This window comes from Primulina eburnea, chromosome 16 (assembly GCF_022965805.1).
Source record: "Primulina eburnea isolate SZY01 chromosome 16, ASM2296580v1, whole genome shotgun sequence".
In the NCBI taxonomy this organism is placed as follows: domain Eukaryota; kingdom Viridiplantae; phylum Streptophyta; class Magnoliopsida; order Lamiales; family Gesneriaceae; genus Primulina; species Primulina eburnea.
Window position 1 is genome coordinate 13,414,278 of NC_133116.1, and position 19,690 is coordinate 13,433,967.

Here is a 19,690-nt window from a genome sequence, read left to right on the forward strand (position 1 = left end):
ATGAAGAGCTAAGGTGCGGAACCTTAGGCCGGGGAACCGGTCCCGGGACTTTGGAATGGTCGAGGTACGGAGCCCCGAGCCAGGGAGTAGTACCCTGGGCTTATGTAACACTAAGGTGCGGAACCTTAGGCCAGGGAACAGGTCCCGGGACTTTGGAATGGTCGAGGTACGGAGCCCCGAGCCAGGGAGTAGTACCCTGGGCTTATGTAACACTAAGGTGCGGAACCTTAGGCCGGGGAACAGGTCCCGGGACTTTGGAATGGTCGAGGTACGGAGCCCCGAGCCAGGGAGTAGTACCCTGGGCTTATGTAACACTAAGGTGCGGAACCTTAGGCCGGGGAACAAGTCCCGGGACTTTGGAATGGTCGAGGTACGGAGCTCCGAGCCAGGGAGTAGAACCCTGGGCTTATGTAAGACTCAGGTGCGGAACCTTAGGCCGGGGAACAGGTCCCGGGACTTTGTAATGGTCGAGGTACGGAGCCCCGAGCCAGGGAGTAGTACCCTGGGCTTATGTAACACTAAGGTGCGGAACCTTAGGCCGGGGAACAGGTCCCGGGACTTTGGAATGGTCGAGGTACGGAGCCCCGAGCCAGGGAGTAGTACCCTGGGCTTATGTAACACTAAGGTACGGAACCTTAGGCCGGGGAACAGGTCCCGGGACTTTGGAATGGTCGAGGTACGGAGCCCCGAGCCAGGGAGTAGAACCCTGGGCTTATGTCTCCTCAGTTTTACGCAATATCACTTATAGTAGGCAAAAGTATGAGGAAAACGATCCTTTATTATTTCTTCAAAGTGAAAATTACAGCTGTACATTGGCTAAGCATAATATTTCTTCAAATGAAGTACATTCCAAGGTCTCTTAAGAAGTTTACCCTGAGCATCTTCTAGGTAAAAGGATCCTGAACTGACTCTCTTAATGATTTTGTAAGGCCCCTCCCATCGAGCTTCGAGCTTGCCCACGTCCCCAGCTGGATTAACCTTCTTCATCACCAAGTCCCCTATCTGCAAGTCTCGAACTCGGACTTTTTTGTTGTAGGATTTCATGACCCGGTTTCGATATGCCTCCATCCGGATCATGGCTTGGTCCCTCTTTTCTTCTAATAGATCCAGTTCCAATGCACGGCTACCCTCATTGTTGCTCGGGTAAGATTCTACCCGGGCAGATGTTTGACCGATCTCAACAGGAAGGATGACCTCAGATCCATACACCAAGCTGAACGGAGTTTCTTGAGTAGGTGCCCGAGGAGTAGTCCTGTATGCCCATAGTACACTGGGTAATTCTTCTACCCAGTCCTTCCCTTTGCCTTGCAGTCTGGTCTTTAAAGCCTGCACAATGATTCTGTTTACAACTTCTGTCTGCCCATTGGGCTGAGGGTACGCAACAGAAGTGAAGGACTGGGTGATCTTCATTTCCTGGCACCAAGACGTTATTTCTTTTCCTTGAAACTGTCTCCCATTATCCGAGATCAATCGCCGGGGTATGCCGAAGCGACATACTATATTCTTCCATAAGAATTTCAAAACCTCTTGCTCGGTGATTTTAGCCAAGGGCTCGGCTTCCACCCATTTGAAGAAATAATCCACAGCCACCAACAGGAATTTTTTCTGGGCCCGAGCAACTGGAAATGGGCCGACTATATCCATACCCCACTGATCAAAAGGACAAGATGCCCAAATAGGCTTCATAGGAGTGGCTGGGCTGTGCTGAAAGTTGGAATGATGTTGACAGCTTTCACAAGTCCGGACCACTCGAGCCGAATCATGGTGAAGAGTCGGCCACCAGAACCCGGCTAGCATCGCTTTCCGAGCTAAAGATGTTCCCCCCAAATGCTCACCACAGCATCCTTCATGAATCTCTTGAAGAACATAAATCTCTTCCTTCCCGCTCAAACACTTCAACAATGGTCCCTGGAATGATCTCCTGTATAAGATATTATTTAAGAGAACAAACCTGGGGGCTTGTCTTTTTATTTTCTGTGCTCGAGCTCTCTCCTCGGGCAATTCATTGTCCCGGATGAATTTGATCAGAGGGGTCATCCAAGAATCCTCGGGTATTGTCAACATTTCTTCTTCTTCAATAGTTAAAACTGCTCGGGAAACAAATAAAACCTCCCGGGTGCTGTCTTCCGACAAAGAAGCAGCCATTTTTGCTAGGGCATCAGCCTCTCCATTTTCTTCTCGGGGTATCTGTTCGATGCTCCAATCCACAAATACGACTGCCTGGGCTTTGATGAGATGCAAATATTTGAGCATTTTGTCGTCCTTGACCTCATACACGCCCTTGATCTGCTGAGTAATCAACTGTGAATCGGAATACAATATAATCCTAGCCGCTCCAATTTCTCGGGCAGCTCGGATGCCGGCTAGAACAGCCTCATATTCTGCTTCATTATTTGTTACCCGGGAACCAATTTTGACTGCCAATTTAATCTTCTCTCCCGATGGGGAGATTATCACGACTCCGACTCCACATCCAACCAGGCAAGAAGCCCCGTCTACAAACACCCTCCATCTCTCTTCCTCAGCAGGTTGAATCATCTCAGATAGGAAATCGGATAAAGCCTGCGCTTTTATGGCCAACCGGGGCTTATACTCAATATCGTATTCCCCCAATTCCACATTCCATTTGATCATCTGCCCGATACTTCAGAGTGAGTCATAATTCTTCCAAGTGGGCTGTTAGTAAGAACAATAATAGGATGTGATAGAAAATAAGGCCGCAATTTCGGGCAGTCACAACTAAAGCCAGGGCCATCTTCTCCACTTCACTATACCGCAGCTCGGGACCTCTTAGGGCGTGACTGACATAATAGACAGACTTTTGATCCGAGCCTTCTTCCTTTATTAAGACAGAGCTGACAACATATTCAGTAGTGGATAAATAGACAAACAATTTATCCCCGGGCTCAGGCTTTACCAGAACTAGAAGCTCGGCTAGATGCTTTTTAATATCTTGGAAAGCCTGCTCGCACTTGTCATCCCATCCGAACTTTTGGGCTTTTCTGATAACCTGAAAGAAAGGATAACTTCTGTGGGCTGACCGAGATATAAACCGAGATAGAGAGGCAATCCTCCCGGTCAACTTCTGCACTTCTTTGACAGATCGGGGAGAAGGCATACATAAGACGGACTTCACTTTTTCTTGGTTGACCTCGATCCCCCGCTCTGTCACTATAAAGCCCAAGAACTTACCACTCTTGACTCCGAAAATACATTTAGCAGGATTGAGCTTGACTCCATAAGACGTCAGAGTGGTAAAGGTTTCTTCCAAATCAGCAATAAAATCCATCACCTCTTTTGACTTTCCCAGAATATCGTCCACATAAACCTCCAGATTCCTTCCCAGCTGCTTCTCAAAGACTTTATCCATTAAACGCTGATATGTGGCCCCTGCATTTTTTAACCCGAAAGGCATCACAACATAACAAAATGTACCTCCCGAGGTGATAAAACTGGCCTTGTCTTGATCATTTTTTGCCAAGGGAATTTGATGATATCCCTGATAGGCATCCATGAAACTGAGCAGCTCGAAGCCTGAGGTGGAATCCACCAACTGGTCAATCCGGGGCAGTGGGTAATGATCCTTGAGACAAGCTTTATTGAGGTCCAGAAAATCAACACACATCCTTCATTTCCCGGCGGCTTTGGGTACCAGCACCACATTCGAGAGCCATGTAGGAAATTGTATCTCCCGGATGTGGCCGGCTTGCAGCAACTCTTTCACCTGTTCATCAATCACTTTGTCTTTCTCGGGACCAAAGTGTCTCTTCTTCTGTTTGATCAGGGTGAGCTCCCGGGAGAATGTTTAATTGATGCTCAGATATCAGGGGTGAAATCCCTGTTAGTTCCTGGGACCAGGCAAACACATGAATATTAGTCTTTAAACATTTAAGTAAACTGACCCGGGTGGATATATCGAGGTCTCGGGCCACCCGGATCTGTTGGCCTGGTCCTATCTCCACAGCTTCCTGCTCTTCCTCTGCCACAAAGTGAACTTCTCCTTTCTCCACTCCACCCTTCCAAACTTCCTCCACCCTGGGTTTCTTCCCCTCCTTTTTCGACTTGCCCTGATCTGCCCGGATACCTTCCACATAACATTTTCGGGAAGAGGGTTGATCTCCACGAACTTCTCCCACCTGGCTTCCCACTGGAAATTTGATCTTTTGATGATAAGTAGATGCTACTGCCCTCAACTCATTCATGGTCGGCCTCCCCAGAATGATATTGTAAGATGATGGGGAGTCCACCACTGTGAAGGTGGTCATGACCATTTTCTTGATGTCCCGGGAGCCTAGAGTGAGTGGCAGAACAATTTCTCCCTCCGGATAAACTGCATGTCCAGCAAAACCAAAAAGGGCAGTCTCCACAGCTTCCAACTTAAACCCTTGCAAATCCATCTGCACTAAGGCATCTTTGAAAATCACATTGACTGAACTGCCGGAATCCACGAAGACTCTCAGAATGTCGTAATTGGCCACCCGGGCTTGGATAACCAAAGCGTCATTGTGGGGCATGTTTATTCCCTTCAGGTCCTCCGGGCCAAAGCTGATCACGGCCTCGTTCCTCCTAGATCCTTCCACCTCCAGACACTCCCGCCTACTTCTTGATTTCTTGGCCCGATTTGAATCTCCATCGGTGGATCCTCCCGATATCATCTTAATCAATCCAGCAACAGGGGACGAAGGGCTCCTCTTCTCAGGTTCTGGCTCCCTCCTCCTACCCATATGGTTTCCCGGGTTGTTTCTTGAGTCTACTCGAGCATGAGATACTGGTGGCCGGGGGGTCCAAGGTGGACCTCTCGACCTTTTGGTGTACTGGTCGTGCCCCTGATTGGTGGGTGGGACATAACTTCTTTTCAAAGCTTTACAATTCTCGGTGCTATGCTGACACACACCATGCCTGGTGCAAAATCCACTTTTCCCGGGTTGGGACAGCTGATGACTGGGAACCCGATCCCTACTGCATTCCTGCACTTCTCTTTCACGGATAATTTTCAAAGGCACATGCGGGGAAAAGTGCTCTGGATTACCCCGCCGTGGTCCCCTCTCCTCGGGCTTAGGTGCCCGGTCCCCTCTTTCCTTCCTGATGGCTTCCCTCTTTTGTTTCTGGGCTTCTTCCATATTGATATACTTCTCTGCCCGAGACAGCAAATCCTCAAAATCTTCAGGCACTTTTTTCGTTAATGACTTGAAAAACTCACTCTCTTTTAGGCCTTGAGTGAAGGCAGTAGTTTTTGTCTCTGCAGCACAAGTTGGCACATCCAAAGCCACTTTGTTAAACCTCTTGATATACATCCTCAAACTTTCCTCCGGTCCCTGTCTCACTTCGAACAAACTGAAAGCAGTTTTCTTATACTTCTTACTGCTGCTGAAATGGTGTAAGAAGGCTTTCCGAAAATCCTCAAATGATTTAATACTCAATGGAGCCAATCCATCAAACCATCTCTGAGCTGAGTCCACCAGCGTGGTTAAAAACACTTTACACTTGATCCTATCAGTGTAACAGTGCAGCATAGCCATATTCTCGAACCTGGCCAAGTGTTCTTCCGGGTCCTCGTTTCCATCATACGCCCTTACTTTAGCAGATTTAAAGTTTCCAGGAAGAGGTTCCCGGATGATAGCCTCAGCAAACGGGCGTCCTTTGACAGACGCTCGAGAAGTTCCACGATTTTCCAGCTGTCCTTCCAAGACTTTCATTTTCTGTTTTAACTCCAGCATCTCCTCGACTATCGTTGGTGACTTAGAACCAGCAGAGGATTCCTCCACTTCTCCCCTCTTCTCCTCCTCCCTCAATTCCTACTGCTGCTCCTGCTCTTTTTCTGGTTCCTTCTCGAGTGGTATATCATGGTGGGAAGCTTCCCGCCTAGCCATAGCTCTCTCTACGGCTTCATTAATGCGTTTATCAAACTCCGCTGGAGTCATAGTGATAAGATCGGGAGGAGCGTCCTCTTGTCTTGAATGATTCGCGTCAATTCCCTGGACCCGGGAAGTGTTCTGGTTAGTTTTCCTCGTGTGAGCCATATCAACGCCTTAGTCTCAATTTCCCACAGACGGCGCCAATGATATGATCCGGGTAAAATGGATGAGCAGGGTCGGGTGCTCCACCGGGTCAAATCAAGAATTTATAGTGTTGTTTAGGAAAATGAGCAAGGTAGATGGCTTCGATCGTGACCTGCAAACAATGAAAGGAACTCGTGAATGGGCGCCGGAAGGGTGTCCGGCGTGACCACTCCGATGCTTAAGTCAGCAGGTTTGTCGAGAGGGAAACTTAAAGCAATATGTATGGATGCTTGAGAGTGAAGAAATTTCAGACCTGTAAAATGTCAACGATACCTGCTATTTGAAGAGATGCTAGGGTTACCTTGATGCGCGTGCTCACCTACTACTTGTACCCTCGGACGTTGACGGCCTGTCGGGTCCCTTTCTATCCGATAGCTTCGTGGGTACTCCAAGAATAAGGGACGTTGACTGCATGTCCAGTCCCTTTCTTCTCCATATTTTCGGGGATACGTTCAGGTGAAAGACGTTGACTTCCCGCCCAGTCGCTTTCTTCCCTACAACCTATAAGATCCTCTAAGTAAGTTACTCGAGTATTGAGCCCTCGGCTTTAGCATGAAAGCCCGGTCCCTAGTTGCCCAGGAGGTAAGTAAATACCCGGTCATGCATGAAGCGCCCAGTCGCGTGGGTAACAATCGCCCTCCCGGTTTCTATATGGGCTACTCAATGAAACTTCCCGGGTCCTCCATGACCCGGGCCCTTATAGGGGTATCAAGCAAGATTAAAATTATGTAACTTTCGAAAACCCAAGCCTCCCTCTTCTTTTCGCAGCACAAGTTTTCCCAGATTCAAGAGTTTCCTCATCAAAAGGAGTTCATCATGTGCTCAAGCTCCATACGATGGGAGAACTTGCACAACTGCTTTCATAAAACTTCTTACCTATCTTCACAGAAAGATAAGGAAGGCTTATCAAAATTTCCTATCTGACCTGAAGCAAGTTCATATTTCTGAAGCGTTGGGCAAGTCTTTTCGCTTTACTCAACAGTGGCTCGAAAGAAGAAAGAAAAATTGTCATTGGCAAAAAAGAAGTGAGAGATTTCTGGGGTTGTTCTGGCCACTTGGATCACATGACGAGTTCCTCAGTTCATCTCACAAGTTCAGAGAGGGTATAGACCATCTATCCGCACAAATGTAAGAGGATGCAAGATTGGGCCAATATCAGGCCAATTGTTAATTAATTTGTTATATCCAAATAACATAAATTTCAATTGTTTAACAAATTAATTCTGGTTCGAATACACTGAATATTATTAAAGACAGTTTCACGGATGGTATTTTATGATATAGATTTCTTATTTGGGTCATGCGTAAAAAAAAATGGTAAAAACTTGTGTGAGACGGTCTCACGGGTATTATTTGTGAGATGGATCTTTTATTTGGGTCACCAATGAAAAAGTATCACTTTTTATGCTAAGAGTATTACTTTTTATTGTGAATATGGGTAGGGTTGATCCGTCTCACAGATTATGATCCGTGAGACGGTCTCACATGAGACTCACTCAAAAAATATTACTTTTTATATTAAGAGTATTACTTTTATTGTGAATATCGTTATGGTTGACTCGTCTCACTGATAAAGATTCGTAAAATCGTCTAAAAGAACTACTCTTTTTTTAAAAATGAAGTTTGATTAAAGTTATTATCCAAATATTTCTAATTATACTCCCACGGTTCGAAATCTAACCAAGTTTGTGTATTTAAAAACATTTTTTTATATTATTTTACTCTGTATATTACATTAGCTATTTACGATAATTTTTTATACTATTAAAATATATTTATTAATAAAGATGCTAACGTATTCGATAAGAACAGAATCTTCTGGTAAGCCCATAGATCCCAAATTTTATGGGCCGGGGCAATTTGAAGTAATGATTGGGCCATACGGAAAAGCAAACAGCCCAAACATTAGATAGTCCAATTCAAAATGTAGGGTTTTTCCACTGCTGTTTATACAAAACCTGCGCCCGTAGCATTTCAAGGCAGTGCTCAGTTTCGTGGTTTCGCCGATCTCCGCCGTCAGTCTGAAAACCCTGTTCTCATTGCAGCCAATATATCTCGTGTGTTGTACTTCATTTGTTATATCTCTCGATGTGAAGCTTATTTGAATCGAATTTCACGACACGAATGTTTTCCGTTTTGGATTTTTATATTGTCTAATTATGTGAATGGAATGATTATTGGCTATTTTTGAACGCTGAAGCTAGTATATGCACGTCTAGTTTTTTGTTGGATCTGTTGATAGTATTAATCTGAGATAGCCTTTTTTTGAATGCTGATTGTGGATAAGAATTTTGTATTTCTGTTTTTGGGATCGACATATTTGATCTTTTGATAACTGGTATAATCGATGGTGGAAAGTGACAGGTTCAAGCCAATGATGTGTGATTGATACTTTAATTTTATCAGTTTGTGTTCTCCTGTATATGCTAGTCTGAATATACACATATATTTTTTCTTTGGCCTAATTGAGGTTGCCAAAAGTTGTGTGATTCAATGAAGCAGGCTTGGACTAGTGCCTTTATTTTATTTTTATAATGTAACGTATCACTGAATCATTTTTTTTATTTGCTAAAAAGATCCTTGATTTAGATCAATTCTTGTGTAGTTGAAACTAGCCATTAATGTGTATCTAGGTAAACCATGGTTAAGCACAACAATGTTGTGCCAAATGGGCACTTCCGGAAACACTGGCAGAATTATGTGAGAACTTGGTTCAACCAGCCTGCCCGCAAGCAGAGAAGAAGAATCGGTAGTCATTCCTTTTGATGTTACCTACTTGTTTTATTGTTGTCTTCTGACTTTTTATTCTGTACATTTTCTTCCAATGCTTCTTGCGCAATCACATAATCCGCTGCTCTTGATTTATGTATCGCTCTTCTTTAGCAAGACAAACGAAAGCCGTGAAGATTTTTCCTAGGCCTATAGCTGGACCCCTTCGCCCTGTTGTTCATGGGCAGACACTGAAGTACAATATGAAAGTCAGAGCTGGTAGAGGATTTTCTCTTGAGGAGCTGAAGGTCTGTTAAATATACCATGCCATAAATCATTCTTTTTGCATATGACATGGTTGTCTGGTGATTTAATTCGATTTACATTCGTATCGACCTAATTGTATGGAAATTTACTTTTACTTTTCTGAGGTTAAATTAAACTATATTAATTTTTACCAGTTGCTGCTCAATTAGAAATGTGGTTAAGCATTCAAGAGCCTGAATTTTCATTTTCCGATTGTTAATATGTTTTGCAGTTGTTTTCCTTCCTATGCTAATATTTTTCATCATCTGTTCAGTGTCACTGGAATTATTTTGGTTGGGGATACATAGGATCTCAAAGTTGCTCCGAATTTTCTATCTAGAAAATTTGTAATCTCTGTTTTGATTTGTATAAACCAGGCTGCAGGTGTCCCAAAGAAACTCGCCCCAACCATTGGCATCTCTGTCGATCATCGGCGCAGAAACCGTTCCTTGGAGGGATTCCAGACTAATGTCCAGAGGCTGAAAACATACAAGGCAAAGCTTGTTGTTTTCCCAAGACGCTCACGCAAATTTAAGGTGACCATGATAATTTTACCTTAATTTTTCATTAAAAAAAAACTTGTTTGTACTTTCAGAATTCTGTAACTTGTTGTTTCCCACAGGCTGGTGACTCTACACCCGAGGAGTTGGCAACAGCAACACAAGTTTCTGGCCCTGTCTTGCCAATTATACGTGAGAAGCCTAATGTTGAGCTTGTGAAGGTCACAGCAGAGATGAAATCATTCAAGGCATATGACAAGCTGCGTCTGGAGCGCACCAATGAGCGCCATGTCGGTGTTAGAGCCAAGAGAGCTGCGGAGGCTGAAAAGGAAGAGAAGAAGTAGTGAGGAGTGGGGGAGGGATTGAAGACAAAGTGAGTTTCCTTGGTATTCCAACAAGAGTATTGTGCATCTCGTATTTCTTTTGTTTTTAAATCTTAACCTACCATCTGAGTTTTGTTTTGTTTTCTTTTGTTTTATTAGTACTTACAAATTATGCGTCAGGTTTAATATATGGGTTTCCAAGATGTTATCTTTATGTTTATATCATTTTTATTTTGACTACTGATTATCGTGCAATGAACTTTTGAGTCTCTGATTATTTTTATTTGTGTAAATATACACACTATTCCTGAAGGATCACACCAAATTTCTTCATGGATTACACTGATCACAGAGAGGTTACTGGTTAATCTTTCGGCCGACATGATGACTTGTATTTTATGTTTGCAAAATTATTGCAGCAACCATTTTGTGTCATTTGAAGCACAGAAGCAACAAAGTACAGTCATTTGTGACATACCCGATGAAAACATTGCGGCTCTATGTTGTTCATATGTTATTTATTATTTATTTTGATATATGCTAAAACGTTCACCGTTCGTTTTTTTTAAAATATAATAAAAAAATATTTTTTTCTTTCCAATTCGTTAGGCCGAAATTACTATGGATATACAAATATATATATTTAAAATATTTTTGCATCATTTTAATTAAAAACCAACTATTATATGAAAATCCAAAAGAAATACCTCATTAGATATATCATCACACACTAATTTTCAATATTTACTATTTTTATTTTAAACATTCAAATATTTACAACTTTTATTTTTTAACATTCAATAATTATTATTTTCAACACTCCCCCTTGTGATGATGATCATGATACAATAATGTCTTCATTACGTGTTTTTATACTGCCTCGTTAAAAACCTTACTAGGAGAAACCTATTGGGATAAAAACCATAATAAGGGAAAAAAAGTGCAGTCACGTAAACTCCCCATCATGTTAACACGAACGATTATTCACAAATTTCGTAGATTGCGCATCCCAACTGATGAGTTTTTACTTGATTGAATGTAATGAATATCAATATTTTTATTCTTCTCAAGCTCTTGGGTGAATGCGAAGAACTTAGGAGGAATATATTTAGTTCTGTCGCTTTTTATGTATCCTTCTTTCATTTGAGCAACACATACATCATTATCTTCATATAGTATCATAGGCTTCTTGTCGAATGATAATCCGCATGAGATTTGGATATGTTCGGTTATTGATTTTATTCACACACATTCACGGCTTGCTTCATGTAGTGCAATAATCTCGACGTGATTTGATGAAGTTGTTACAAGTGTTTGTTTCTGTGAACGCCAATAAATTGCAGTGCCTCCACGAGTAAATACATATCCGGTTTGGGAACGTGCCTTATGTGAATAAGATAAATACCCAGCATAACAAATTATGCTTTGATTGGTTACTTTTGACTACAAAAATCTCAAGTTTGTCGTTCCTCGTAGATAATGAAATATATGTTTAATTTTGTTCCAATGTCTTTTTGTTGGATATGAGCTAAATCTTGCCAATAAATTTACAGCAAAAGATATATTAGGTCTTGTGCAATTTGCAAGATACATAAGGGCACCAATAGCACTTAGATATGGTACTTCTGGACCAATAATAACTTCATCATCTTCAAATGGACTGAATGGATCATTTTCTATGTTTAATGATCTAACAACCATTGGAGTACTTAAAAGATTTGATTTATCCATATTAAAACGTTTAAGAACCTTTTCTGTATAATTTGACTGGTGAAGAAATATTTCACATTCTCAATGTTCAATTTACAAACCCAGACAATACTTTGTTTTTCCAAGGTCCTTCATTTCAAATTCTCCCTTCAAGTACGACACAACTTCTTGAATTTCCTTATTCGTTCCAATGATGTTTAAATCATCAACATATACAACAATAATTACACATCCGGATGTTTTCTTAATGAAAACACAATGACATATTGAATTGTTTACATATCCCTTTTTCATTAAGTGTTCACTTAGCCGATTGTACCACATTCGGCCGGATTGCTTTAACCCATATAATGATCTTTGCAATTTCATAGAATAACATTATCTGGGTTTTGAACTTTGTGCTTCATGCATCTTAAATCCTTCAGGGATTTTCATATATATATTTCTATCAAGTGATCCATATAAGTAAGCTGTTACAACATCCATAAGATGCATTTTTAAATTTTTAGATACCGCCAAACTAATCAAATATCGAAACATAATTGCATCCATAACAGGAAAATAGGTTTCTTCATAATCAATTACAGGCTTTTGAGAAAAACCTTATGCAACAAGTCGAGCTTTATATCTTACTATTTCATTTTTCTCATATCGTTTTCGAAAGAAAACTCATTTATACCCAACAGGTTTTACACTTTGAGATGTAAGGACTATAGGTCAAAAACGTTACGCTTATTTAGCGAATCCAATTCAACCTGGATAGCATCTTTTCATTTTATACAGTCCTGTTAATTTTTACATTCATCAAATGATTTTGGTTCATGATCTTCATTGTCATTTATGACATCAAATGCCACATTGTAAGAAAATATCTCATCAATTTCTTTTATATCTTTTTGGTTTCATATTTTTTTCCAGTATTAATATAATTGATAGATATTTCACGATTCTCATCAGTTTGTGGTTCTGACGGAAGATTTTCATCATCATGTATTTCTGCTGGAATATCATTCTCTATTTTGTAATCATCATGTTTCTCTATGTTTTTTCTTTTTCGAGAATTTTTATCCTTGGAACCAATTGGTCTTCCACGCTTCAAGCGTTTAATGACATCATTAGTGTCTTCAATTTTTTTCTTTGGAATTTCAATTCGAGCAGGGGCATTTATAGCATTTATATATGATTTAGTTACCCCTTTTGTGTCTGCTGCATCTGGTATTCGATTTGCTAATTCTTTGCAAGTGCACAATTTGATGTACATCTTTTTCAAATTGTTTAGTTCGATTTAGATGTAACAATGATGATGTATACCATGTAATTTTTTTTTCGATATTTTTCTTTTCTCCCCCTAACATTGAGAAGATTTCCTCATTAAAATGACAATAAGAAAAACGTGTTGTAAACACGTCGTCTGTTTGAAGTTCAAGATATCGAATTATTGATGGGCTATCATAACCAACATAAATTCCGATCTTTCTTTGAGGTCCCATTTTTGTTCGTTGAGGAGGTGCAATAGGCACATATACCATACATCCAAAAATTCTCAAATGATAAATATCTGGTTCTTTACCAAATGCAAGCTGCAATGAGGAGTATTTATGATATACACTTGGTCTGATGTGAATTAATACATCAGCATGTAAAATTGCATGACCCCATATAGAAACAGGGAGTTTTGTTTTCATAATCATTGGTCTAGCAATCAGTTGTAGATGTTTAATCAATGATTCAGTTAATCTATTTTATGTATGTACATGAGCCACTAGATGCTCAACAGTGATTCTCAGTGACATAATAATCATTGAAAGTCGGAGAAATAAATTCATCAGCATTATCAAGTCTAATTTTCTTGATTATATGATCGGGAAATTGATTCCACAGTTTTATTATTTGAGCAAGTAATCTTATAAATGCCACATTGCAGGTTGATAATAAATATACATGTGACCATCTGCTGGAGGCATCGATCAATACCATAAAATATCTAAATGGTCTAGATGGTGGATGAATTGGCCCACAAATATCACCCTGAATACGTTCAAGAAACATGGGTGATTCAGTTTGGATTTTAGCTGGTGATGGTCTTATAATAAGTTTTCCAAGAGAACATGTTTTGCATTGAAACTTTTTATTTTAAAGATCTTCTGGTCTTTCAGCGGATGACCATGTGTATTTTATATAATTCTTCGTATCATTGTTGAACTAGGATGTCCTAATAGATCATGCAATTGATCAGTATTTAAGAATTATCAACTACCATATTTGATTCAATTGGACTTATATATGTATAATACAATCCAGTAGGGGGCATTGGTAGTTTTTCAACTACATGTTTTTTTCCTGATTTATATGTAGTAAGACACATATTGATAAGTGAAATTTATTGTACTTTTATTACTTATTTTTAACTTGGACTTATGTGATTCTTGAGCAGGTTTTATGTGATTTGTTGTTGTTTTTGTTGTTATAGTTTGGAAGCTTAGAATGAGAGTTTGGAGTAGTAAAGTGTTGAATTGGAAAGTGCAAAAGATAAAATGGCCGAAGCATTACCGCACCCGCGGTCACTGAAGTTCCAAATTAAAAGGTTTCCCCGAAGCTGCACCGCACTTGCAGTCCTTGTTCTACCGCACCCGCGGTCTTCGCAAAAAAGAGTCCTGAAAATCTGTAACTTTGTAGGCTGCGCAAGAAAGTCTATGAATTTGGTGTGCTGCGATGGGAGGTTTGTCTGGACTATAAAAAGACATCATTTACTTACCATCTAGGGTATTGGGGGATCCAACCAAGGAGTGGAGGCTGCTGGAAATGATTGAAGACTCAAGTTCTTCTAGTTCTTGAAAAATCTTTTGCACAAATCCGGGGACGGAAACAACACTTCAAAATCTTGTTATAAGTTCTTCTTTATTTTATTTTTCATTTGATATGTCTTATTTTATAACTATGTTTTATTATTTTATTTGTGCTATTATGAACTAAGTTTTAATTCTAGAGGAATGATGGAACAAAACTAGAAACCATGTGTTGGAATCTATGAACTAAGTTATTTAACTTCTTCATATTGTTCATTTGTATTGTTCTAATCTTAATGCTTTCAATTTATTGGCCATGAGTTGAATGATTTATATGTTTACAATTTATCACTTGGAAAAGGAAATTATAAACAAGAAAAGAGAAAAATACATCAATGGTATTTATAGAGTTTGGGAGGGCCTATATTGCTATTGAAGCCTATAGAGAATCTAGTGCTTGATGTGTTATTTATTTGTAGATTGTTGATGGTAACATTGCAATCAAATTTTAGATAACCGATATCTATTTAACACTCGGGAGAGGGAGTAGATAACTATAGGATTCTTGGCTAATGAATAAGAAGGATTTTTATAACATAGTTACAAGAAATTACACATGGTGGATAATTGAGTGAAATCGGACCTCTAGATCTTTTATTCCATTGTTATTTGCTAAAGTTTGGTCTTATATTTTATTTAAAAATCCATTTTCAATTTAGTTATTTTTGCAATCAAATCTTTTAATTGATTTTTCTAAATAAAATCTAGACAATTTTAATTACAAGCATTAATATACATTTATATACATACTCCTCGTGGGATCGACACTTGTACTCGGAAATACATTTTATTACAACTTGACGTTGTGCACTTGCAAGCAATTAAGAAAATATTCAACAAGTTTTTGGCGCCGCTGCCGGGGAGTGTTTATTTTAAATTTATATTAGTATTGTTACCAATTAGTCTTGATTTTAATTTAGAGCTGCTTCTATTTTATTACATTAAACATTGATTTGTTTCTTATCTTTGTTTGATAGTGCATGAGAAGATCGCAAAATCTTGACTTGCTTATCTTTGATCCTGAGATCGAAAGAACCACAAGAAGATTAAGAAAGGCAAGAAGAGAAGAGATTCGAGCAATGGCTGACAACAGAGATAACGAAAATCCACCCCCCTGCAATACCCATCAGAGATCATTTTAGGCCGGTACTAAATGCTCATTACTCGGGCATAGCACGAGGGAATATTAATGCAAACAACTTTGAGCTCAAACCCGCATTGATAAACATGGTTCAACAGAACCAGTTTGGGGGAGCCGCTACTGTAGATTCTCATCTACATCTCAGAACATTCATGAAATCACTGACACGGTAAAAATAAATGGTGTTTCTGATGATATAATTCGATTGCGCTTGTTTCATTTTCTCTTAGGGACCAAGCAAGAGGATGGCTCCAATCGCTTCCTTTGGGGAGTATCACTACATGGCAGGAATTAGCAACCAAGTTTCTTGCTAAATATTTTCCACCTGCGAAGTCTGCACAGTTGAAAATTGAGATAAGTACTTTTAGGCAGACTTACTTTGAGCAATTATATGAGGCATGGGAACGGTATAAGGAGTTGTTGAGGAGGTGTCCAAACCATGGTTTTGAAGATTGGGTACAGATTGAATTTTTTTACAATGTTTTGAATGGACAAACAAGAGGCACTGTGGATGCAGAAGCTGGTGGCACGATATTTGCAAAATCACCTGATCAAGCATATGATTTGCTTGAACAGATGACCATTAACATTTATCAATGGCCGTCTGAGAGGTCAGGAGTAAAGAAGCCAGCTGGAATGTATGCCATAGATCCTATTACATCACTCACCGCACAAGTTTCAGCTTTAACAAATCAAATTGCAGCTATGAATAAAGCTAGTACAACAGAGGTTAAAAATGCATCGGTTGTTACTGAAGAACCACATATTCCTAATAAGGCTCATTCTATCAACAATAGGAATTTTGGTGGCTACAGAGGATATCGAGGTAACCCTCCCCCTAACACTTATCATCCTGATTTGAGAAATCATGAGAATTTTTCATATGCTAATAATAAGAATGTGTTGAATCCTCCATCAGGGTTCAATACATCAAAGGGGGAAGGAAAACCTTCACTTGAGGATCTAGTTGGGACATTTGTTGTTGAATATAGTAAAAAAATGGCTAGGACTGAATCTCGTCTTGATGACATGGAAACTCACATGGGAAATATGGGTGCCACAATGAAATCATTGGAGACACAGATTGGACAATTGGCTAATGTATTGAGAGATCAAAATAGAGGTCAATTCCAAAGTAATACTGAAGTGAATCCAAAGTAGCAATGCAAAGCTGTAACTTTGAGAAGTGGAAGAGAACTAGGGGTGCAAAGTTCCAAGGAGAGAATGGACAAGGAGAAGACAGTTGAAAAAGAGGAAACTGAGGGATCCAAAGCTGAAGTTGAAGTTGAACAACCTCTGGCATTTAAGCCAACTCTTCCATATCCTCAGAGGTTCAAAAAGAAGAAATTGGATGTTCAATTTTCAAAATTTTTGGAGATTTTCAAGAAGATTCACATCAACATTCCATTTGCTGATGCTTTAGAGCAAATGCCAAACTATGCAAAGTTCATCAAAGATGTGATGTCAAAGAAGAAGAAGTTGCAAGATTTCGAGACAGTGAAGTTGACCGAAGAGTGTAGCGTCATTCTCTAAAAGAAACTACCACAAAAACTAAAAGATCCAGGGAGTTTTACTATACCTTGCATTATTGGTGGTACTCAAGTTAATAAAGCTTTATGTGATCTTGGAGCAAGTATTAATCTTATGCCATTTTCTACTTATAGGGACTTGAAGCTAGGGGAGGTAAAACCAACCACTATAACTTTGCAACTTGCAGATAGGTCACTCACTTATCCTCGTGGAATTGTTGAAGATGTTTTGGTAAAAGTTGACAAGTTTATCTTCCCTGCTGATTTTGTAATACTTGAAATAGAAGAAGATCAAGATGCTCCATTGATTTTTGGGCGACTCTTCTTAGCCACTGGAAAAGCATTGATAGATGTACACAAAGGAGAACTCACCTTGAGAGTTGGTGGAGAAGCTATCATTTTTAATATCTGTCACGCCATGAAGGAGTCAGATGAGGTAAGCACTTGTAAAAGCATTGATGTTTTAGACTCATGTATGTCCTTTGATTGTGCAGGAACTAGGGATCCCTTGGAGAGCTGTTTGATAGGTGCTGCTGGAACTGTGCTTCACTGCAGAAAGAAAGGAGAAAAGATGCACCGCCTGAAGAGTTTAATGTAAATGAGAAAATTTAGGTAAAAGCACCTTCTCCTGAATTAAAGGAACTGCCAAGACACCTTTGTTATGCATTTTTAGGTGAAAATTCGACATATCCGGTAATCATCACTTCCTTTCTTACTTGTACTGAAAAAGAGAAATTGTTGAGAGTGTTGAGGAAATTTAAAACTGCATTTGGTTGGTCTATTTCTGATATCAAGGGGATTAGTCCCACTATATGAATGCATAAAATTTTGATGGAGGAGTCGTATACTCCTTATGTGGATCACCAGAGGAGGCTAAATCCAGCCATGAAAGAGGTAATGAAAAATGAAGTGTTGAAATTGTTAAATGCTGGAGTTATATATTCTATTTCTGACAGCAGTTGGGTATCTCCTGTGCAAGTAGTGCCTAAAAAGGGTGGAATGACTGTGGTAAAGAATGAAAATGATGAACTATTATCTACTCGTATTGTGACTGGATGACGAGTATGTATTGATTATATGAAGTTGAACAATGCCACACGTAAAGATCATTTTCCAATACCTTTTATTGATCAAATGCTTGATAGACTTGCTGGTTATTGTCACTACTATTTTTTAGATGGTTATTCAGGTTATAACCAGATTTCTATAGCACCGGAGGATCAAGAGAAGACAACTTTTACGTGTCCCTATGGCACGTTTGCTTTTAGGAGAATGCCGTTTGGGTTATGCAATGCACCTGCTACTTTCCAGAGGTGCATGATGGCCATTTTTGCAGATATGGTGGAGGAAATAATGGAAGTCTTCATGGATGACTTTCGGTACTTGGTTCGTCGTTTGATCACTGTTTACATAACCTTTCCCTTGTTTTGCAGAGATGTCAAGAAAAGAACTTAGTTCTTAATTGGGAAAAGTGTCATTTTATGGTCCAAGAGGGTATTGTTCTTGGACATAAAGTGTCTTCAAAGGGATTAGAGGTAGACAGAGCCAAAGTGGTTGCAATTGAAAAGCTTACATCACCGAAGAACATCAAAGGGATAAGGAGTTTTTAGGACACGCCGGGTTTTATCGTAGATTTATCAAAGATTTTTCTAAGATTTCTAAACCTCTGTGTAACTTGCTTGAAAAAGAGTCAACTTTTATATTTAATGATGATTGTTTGCAGGCATTTGAGAAGATCAAAATGGCATTGGTAACTGCACCGATTATGATAGTGCCGGATTGGAAGGAACCCTTTGAGCTAATGTGTGATGCAAGTGATTATGCAGTAGGTGCTGTATTAGGCCAAAGAAAGGAGAAGATGTTTAGGGCGATTTACTACGCAAGCCGCACGATGGATGCTGCACAGCAAAATTACACTACAACCGAGAAGGAGATGCTTGCAGTAGTATTTGCTTTCGACAAATTCAGACCTTATTTGATTGGCACAAAGGTAATCGTTTTCACTGACCATGCAACTACTCGCTACCTATTCGCCAAAAAGGATGCAAAACCACGCTTGATAAGGTGGATTTTGCTATTACAAGAATTTGACTTTGAGGTCAAGGATAAAAAAAGGTAGTGAAAATCAGGTAGCTGATCATTGGTCAAGGCTTGAGCTGGAGGAGAAGAAAGAAGAGGGAGCTATACAAGAAACATTCCCTGATGAGCAACTCTTCAAGGTAAATTCTATACTTCCTTGGTTTGCTGATATTGCTAATTTTTTGTCTTGTGGCACCCTTCCTCAAGATTTGAGCTATCATCAGAAGAAGAAGTTCGTCCATGACATCAAATTCTATTGTTGGGATGATCCATTTGTATATAAGAGGTGTGCTGACCAAGTGATTAGGAGATGCGTGGAGGGTATCGAAGCTCAAAAAATTTTTGAGAAGTGTCATTCTTCACCATATGGTGGACATTTTGGAGCATCACGAACAGCAGCTAAGGTATTGCAATCGGGTTTTTATTGGCCTAGTTTGTTTAAAGATAGTTATACCTTAGTAAAGTCATGTGATAGATGCCAGAGGTTA

At 39.8% G+C, this 19,690-nt stretch overlaps 2 protein-coding genes across 3 annotated transcripts; one reads left to right on the forward strand and one right to left on the reverse strand.

The window, feature by feature from the left end:
• Positions 1-3,731: 3,731 nt before the first annotated feature.
• LOC140816052 (uncharacterized) lies at positions 3,732-5,717 on the reverse strand. Its single transcript, XM_073175119.1, has one exon. It carries the CDS (start codon positions 5,715-5,717, stop codon positions 3,732-3,734), a length of 1,986 nt encoding a protein of 661 aa, XP_073031220.1.
• A 2,224-nt stretch (positions 5,718-7,941) lies between these two features.
• LOC140816951 (large ribosomal subunit protein eL13z-like) lies at positions 7,942-10,137 on the forward strand. Of its 2 annotated transcripts, none has more exons than XM_073176471.1 (5): positions 7,942-8,074; positions 8,693-8,808; positions 8,943-9,076; positions 9,452-9,610; positions 9,697-10,137. In XM_073176471.1, the coding sequence occupies exons 2-5, from the start codon at positions 8,700-8,702 to the stop codon at positions 9,916-9,918; spliced, it is 624 nt and encodes a 207-aa protein (XP_073032572.1). In that variant the 5' UTR covers positions 7,942-8,074; positions 8,693-8,699; the 3' UTR covers positions 9,919-10,137. The 2 variants fall into 2 exon arrangements, with proteins under 2 accessions (XP_073032572.1, XP_073032573.1); XM_073176472.1 differs by having other exon boundaries at positions 7,982-8,116.
• The last annotated feature ends 9,553 nt before the right edge of the window (positions 10,138-19,690 follow it).

Coding starts and splice junctions, on each gene's coding strand:
- LOC140816052 (XM_073175119.1), bottom strand. CDS start 5,717: ATGCTGGAGTTAAAACAGAAAATGAAAGTCTTGGAAGGACAGCTGGAA.
- LOC140816951 (XM_073176471.1), top strand. CDS start 8,700: ATGGTTAAGCACAACAATGTTGTGCCAAATGGGCACTTCCGGAAACAC. Junction 8,809..8,942: donor CAAGCAGAGAAGAAGAATCG/GTAGTCATTCCT, acceptor GCTCTTCTTTAG/CAAGACAAACGAAAGCCGTG. Junction 9,077..9,451: donor TTTCTCTTGAGGAGCTGAAG/GTCTGTTAAATA, acceptor TGTATAAACCAG/GCTGCAGGTGTCCCAAAGAA.